The sequence below is a fragment of the Coffea eugenioides genome, chromosome 11 (genome assembly GCF_003713205.1).
Source record: "Coffea eugenioides isolate CCC68of chromosome 11, Ceug_1.0, whole genome shotgun sequence".
Lineage (NCBI taxonomy): Eukaryota > Viridiplantae > Streptophyta > Magnoliopsida > Gentianales > Rubiaceae > Coffea > Coffea eugenioides.
Window position 1 is genome coordinate 27,141,379 of NC_040045.1, and position 6,548 is coordinate 27,147,926.

The 6,548-nt window shown below is 38.7% G+C and overlaps 1 protein-coding gene across 1 annotated transcript; it reads right to left on the minus strand.

Moving 5' to 3' along the window:
* Positions 1-205: 205 nt before the first annotated feature.
* Positions 206-2,937, minus strand: LOC113752160 (protein FAR1-RELATED SEQUENCE 5-like). Its single transcript, XM_027296292.1, has 2 exons — positions 713-2,937; positions 206-449 (listed from the first exon to the last, which is right to left on the minus strand). Exons 1-2 carry the CDS (start codon positions 2,935-2,937, stop codon positions 206-208), a joined length of 2,469 nt encoding a protein of 822 aa, XP_027152093.1.
* Positions 2,938-6,548: the final 3,611 nt, after the last annotated feature.

Sequence of the window (6,548 nt, forward strand, 5' to 3'; positions counted from 1 at the left end):
TAACCAAGTGCAGCAGCACTATTTGCTACAACAGTGCTTACGACGCAACCATGACAGTCATGCATCTTGTGATCCTTCTGTGCATGACGCCTTCGGTGGAACTACAGTGACTTACCCATCTAGACCTAGCTAGCAACCTTCAATACTCTTGCACCTCTACTCACCAAAACCTGCCTTATTTATTGCGTAACTGCAAACCGAACCATCACAACAGTTGTGCCTCATCTTTCTCCTGGACTTCTTTGTTGGTCACCTGTGTCCCTTCCACCGCTACCGCATGCTTGTGGTGCAAATGCTTGTCCTCTCCATTCGCCTGAGTCGCTCCACCCCGTACCAATTTCAATTGATTTTTCCAGCGATTCATCCAAACAATTTTCCATATGATCATCATGAACTGCTGTGTTGTGCGAATTCTTTTTGTATGGGCATGTTCGTTGGTTGTGGCCTGCCTGCAATTTTCAACCCATATATCACATGTCAAATCATTTGTGACTGCAAGTAACCACGTCAACTAAGCACATTACCAACATTACACAACTTCAACTTTCTTGCACTGCCAATAACTTTGTATACTTTGTATGCATTTTCAATTATGTGTTTATTTGCTACTGTTCAAAAATACCGACATAATAATTATTACCTTCACTGTCCACTTCATGTATTTTATCAATTAACAAATTGCTTATAACTACGTATGCATTTTCGATAGTACCTGCAATGACCACACTTTCTTTTCTTCTTTGTTTCTGCATGCTTGTGATCACCTTTACACCGGGACACCCTGGGATCTAACAGCCCGAATGTTCTTCTACTTCTATCGTTCATCACTCTTGAATCCATTGCAAATCCGTCTCCCCCATATCCACTTTCAATCCACTTCTCCTTTAGGTCCACAGAATGCTTGTCAAACATCTGCTGCAGGTCATTAAACGCATCATCCATGTAGGACGCATAGTAACACATACTATTACAGCTCGACTTTAAAGTGCCATATCTGGCCATTTGTGTCAGCTGTTCGTCTGCAACAAATGCTTTCATTCCATTATTAGTACTGTAAACTCCCTTTGTCCACCGCTTCGAAATGCATGCTTCTGGGATCCTGTTCATTCCTTCTACCACCATCACGCGAAACATGTGAGCACAAGGAATCCCCTTTGACTCGAATTTCATGCAAGAGCAGATTAGCTTCTCCATTGACCTATCATAAACCACCCTCCAACTAATTTCGTGTCCACCATATTTCGAGTAATAATATGTACGACTCCCTCCATCCTCGCTCCAGCCCTCAGAAATTAGAAGTCCCTGCCTGTTCAAATGCTTCCTCACCATGAAGAACACATTCCTTGTAAACACCACCGCTGCGCTCCCCTCTAATTCGGGCAGGATTGTGGTTAAGACTGGTTTTGTGTTTTCGCTTGTGTGAACTGCTTTGCTCTCAGTATGTCGAAGCCATGCTATTGCCAAATCAAAACTTCTAACGAATTCATATAGTCGCATTTTTTCATTCAAGTACTCATTCAAAAAAGCATTCATTTTCTCACACCTTTGAGTGCTTCTCATACCTGCAAAAAAATGACCGCGTAAATAGGCCTCTGCCCATAACCTTCTCCTACGGTACAACTTCTTCACCCACTCATTCTCTACCACCCCACATTCATTAACTAACCTAGCCCAGCGATCCTCAAACTCAAGAGTGCTAAACTTTCTCGCCATCAGGTCATACAACCTGTTATTAAACTCCTCGCAGCGAATATTACTCCGTGCATTCCTATGCAAGTGCCACGAACATAGCCTGTGACAAGCATCCGGGAGAAGATTCTTTATCGCTCTTCGCATTGCACTGTCACCATCTGTCATCACTGCTACTGGCTTTCTACCTTTCATAGCCTCTACAAATGTACTTAGCACCCATTCATATGTTTCAATCCTCTCATCTGATAACAGTGCACAGCCGAAAATAGTACTGTTCAAATGGTTGTTTACCCCTGCAAGTACAACTAGTGGCTTGCGGTATTTATTTGTTTTGTATGTTGTATCAAACACCAATACATCTCCAAATACACTGAAGTCCACACGAGATTTAGAATCTGCCCAAAACAACCTTGCCAATCTTCCTTCGTTATCTACATGATATTTATAAAAGAACATGTCATCGGCATCCTTCTTCGCTGCCAAGAACCCAAGTGCCCCTTCTGCATCGCCATTAAAAATATCTTTTCTACGTTCCTCGTCCATTCGGTTATACAGATCCTTAATGCAAAATCCCACGTTACTATACCCTCCGGCTTTGATAACAAAATGTTTCATTATCTGGCATATTCTGGCCCCAACCAACTTTAGACTTTTTGCCTGCGCATATTCTGCATCGCTCACTTTTCTATGCGACCTAAGGTGTTGCACACTTGCCTCTGATGCCAGCGGGTGATTGTGCTCCATAATGAAACGTGTCACCACATACTTTACCGATTCTGTGTCATATTTCACGCGAAAGCAAGCCCCACACCCGGTCCTTGTGATTGCTTTTGCTTCTCTTTTCCGGTCTTCATAATTAAACCACTTTTCATTCCTATAACCTTCACAGCAACATACCCATTTTCTAAATCTTGAAATGCCATCTTCATCTCGTTTGGCATTACTTTTACGAATCCCAAATCCGCTTAGTTTCGCATACAAATTATAAAATTCCCCAGCTTCTTCCGTGTCAAATGTTAATTTCATTACGTCATCCACGCCTATTGCGCCCACCAATTCATCTGCCTCCTCATCTTCGTGTCCTCCTATTGAACCACCGCTTTCTTCACTGCATGTGTCTCGGTCACACTCAGGTTCTTGGTTAAGGTCAAATGACATTAACCTGCCGCAACCATCCATCCCCATTTTTCCCTTCTCTGTTTCCTGCACCATGTCATGAGTTTTAAGCACCCCATCCTGCCCCATAGTTACAACCCCTGTGTGGTTGTTCAATGCTTTTTCTAACCATGGTCGCTTAACATTTTTTTTTCAGCCTCCCCACATGCTTTCGTTTGTAACATAAATACTGATCGTCTACTAATGGAACAAAACATATATACACGATCATTTCAGTTAACAAACCATACTTTACCTCACAACTTTCACAAAATGCAGACGATAAACATTACTCTAACATTCATATACACAGTTTTTATAAGTGTGGCTGATGCAATTATATCAACCTTTAGCACAAAATACCACTATCGACATGTATTTTCATTAACACCCACAAACTCAACCTCTACTGTGTGTTTCTTTAATTCTTTTCACATAACCATTCGCAATGCAGTATGGGGGCCATTATCGATGTCCACACGGCCATCCAAATCACTCTGTTTTAAGACTTTAGTCCTGTTACAACGTCTTCTTCACGTCTTCACTCATTTCTGCTTAATTTCCTTTACACTATTTAATACAAATTAGAGGACCAACATTTCCTACGTACGTACACAAAGCTCGGTGCACAAATAAACTGCGATAATTTCCCGGTTTCGTTTCATCTTTGTTCGAAGACGCAGGGTCTTACACCCCGTATTTCGTATTCCTTATTCCTCTATCATTGCCTCTTACAAGAACTGTAGAAATCACCCTAGTAGACGTACAGGTGTTTTACTCGTTATTTTACTCCATTTTTCAAAGTTATGGACAAAAGTACTCACCTTTGATTTTTCTGCTTCTGTTCCACGCCGCTGCATTCTGTCACCACAGCTTCGGAAGGGCCTTCCTCAGATATATCTACCGTCACCGCCTGCGCCTGAATTTACGCCAGTAGACACCACCTCTGTCTATTCCGCCTTGACTTCTTCTTTACCAAATTTTTGCCTTCGATTCCGACCTCACCACCTGTCTTCAAACACACGCATCACTGCGGGCCCCAACATGGCTGTGTGTTTAGTACCTAATACGCTTCCTCTTCGGTTGCCCCAGCATGGCTTTGTTTAGTACTGCTTTCTCTTTTTCTTCGATGTTTTATACAACAGAACCGACACTGGCTGTTAATTTTTATGCTTTCCGATAAATAATTTTGTATTCTACGAAATTGGGTTCTCCTGAACGTCTGATGGACGAAAGCCGTAAAGAGCTGGTTGTTTATAAGACAACCGTTTTAACTAAATTTTATCCCATAACCCAACATTTGTATTTAAGGCACGTTGGGTACTCTGTCACTGTAATGGTTGGAAGGCACAAAGAGCTAGTCTTTTACTCACCAACGGGTTTAATTTCTTTTTATCCGATAAATCAGTCTGTCTTTATGCCACCTTCGGTATTATGTTGTTGTAATGGAAGAAAGCCAAGGGGAGTTGAAACTTTTAAACTGAGACACCCGTTTGAATATAAGAATGGTCCTCAAAATGGATTTAATCTTTAGTTGTAGTGCAGGAAAGCCATAAAGAGTTGGCTCTTTATTCAAAAATGCATTCGAATATGATATTGTGCGATCACTAACATTTGTATTCAAGGAAAATGGGTACTCCATTGTTATTATGGACGAAAGAGTTGAAAATTGGGGTTGTTTTAATAAAGTTAACAGGTTTATTTTCACTCCTTAGTCCATTATATTTATGTTAATTCCGTTTCACCCCAATACATTTCTAACTTTTGCCGTACGCTACATTCACATTTCTAAACCGCGGTTATAGGTCACCACTTACTTTTTTAGAAACATTCCCTTCATCTCCGTACATGTCAGGTTGCTACGTGCCGGCTTCTTTGCCATATAATTTACTTTCCACACCTGTCTTTGGAATATGTGAATACACTACAGAATTTACCACAAAAGAATTCTACCTAAAAACAAATTCTTACACAATATGCATGTGCACTGCACATGGGAGGACGACCATGTTTTGGCAATCTCCATTCCCACTTTATATACATTCTTTAAATAACCATATATGGCCCTGTCTAGTTGAAACATTATATTTAATGCTTTTCAAGAGGCAATCCAACGTTCTTTTCAATTATTTACTCTTCCTTGATTTTCTTTTTTGGAATTAGTGGTGGTATTTATTCATTTTAGGAGTTTATTGCTTTCTAGTTTGGGTTATTTGATGGTGTTTAATCCCTATTTATAGTGTTCATATGAGGATTTCACCGCGGGCCTAACTATGGCTATTAGTGACATTTCTCTCACCTCGCTTGATTATTGGTATTCATTTGTTGTCAAGGGAATTTCATCTTCACCCCTTTTCATGCTAGCTTTCCTTTATTTTTTCCCCCAACATTAAGGATAATGTTGTCTTTAGTGTGGGGGAGAGGTAAATGGGTGAAATGAAAAATTTTTTGCTAAAATTTTTCAAAATTTTTGTTCTTATTATTCATCCCTAATATGCAATAGTTTATATTTCAAGTTTTATTATTGTTAAGGCTATATACATATGAATGTGTCAAATATGTATGTTGAATGGTGTTGCTTTAGAGCATTTCTTTGGTGAATATTTAGTATTTTGAAACTTTTTAAAGTTTTGACTAACTTTTCTAGGTATTATAAATATTTTTTTAGCATTTTTCTTGTGAATTTGGCCTAATTATTAGTCTTAATTCTCCATATTAGTAGGATATGATGGAATTTGTGCTTAGGTGTTTATTAATTTGACTTTACTCCATTGGTTATCATTACCTGGTAGCCGGGTCTGCATTGAGGAAATGTGAACTTTTGCGTTAAATAGTGATGATAGCTACTAAATATGTGATTCTTGAGCCATGAAAAGCTAAGTAATCAGGCATCTTTATTTGGGAGATGTTGAAATTCGTGCTAAAAAACTTGAACAGTTGAGAATTAAATATATTCCACTTGTTAAAATGTGAAAAAGATTAAGCATGGAGGATTTCATCAAAGAAAAAAATGGAAAAAAAAAAGAAAAATATGTTGATTATAATACTAACTTGTGGATCCATGTGGTTATGTGTTTAAGATTTTGATTAATGGTTGGTCCATTTGTGAGAAAATATTCGATAAAAACTTGTATACACTTAGTTAAGTTAGCTGGAGTTGAAAGGGTTGACGGTATTAAAACTTAATCGGAGAAGTGTCTCTTTAATTTTCACTATTGGCACTTGACACTTGCTCAGAATAGTTACCTTGGAAATAATAGCCTTGAATATACCATTGTTTGAGTTTAATTTATTCTCGTTCTCGTACTTGGAAACAAGCATGGGTTAAGTGTGGGGGAGTTTGACAAGGCATAGTTTTGTAGTATATTTATTTGCATAAGTTGCTAGTCATCTATGCTATTTGAGCTTTAATTTGAATGAAAACTGTTCAATTTTATTCTTATGTTATTTTTATTGGTAGAGAGTTGAGTTGGAGAGAAAATGGATTGGTTTCGAGAGTTCTAGAACAAAATGAATCGCACAAAGGTGCAATGAAGGAAGAAGAACCAAAAAGTAAATAAATAAATAAATAAAAATGAGGGTATTGAATTATAAAGGATCCACAAACGGATCCATAAGGATCCACATGCGAATCCCTTATAACCAACGCCGGTTGTTCTGCGGAACATCAGGCCAATTTTGTTTGATCTCAACTTTGCTAA

Excerpts from the sequence above, each read along its gene's own strand:
- LOC113752160 (XM_027296292.1), bottom strand. The coding sequence starts at position 2,937 with ATGGGGCAGGATGGGGTGCTTAAAACTCATGACATGGTGCAGGAAACA. Across the intron at positions 450-712 it reads AGAAAGTGTGGTCATTGCAG|GCAGGCCACAACCAACGAAC; the intron begins GTACTATCGAAA and ends TGAAAATTGCAG.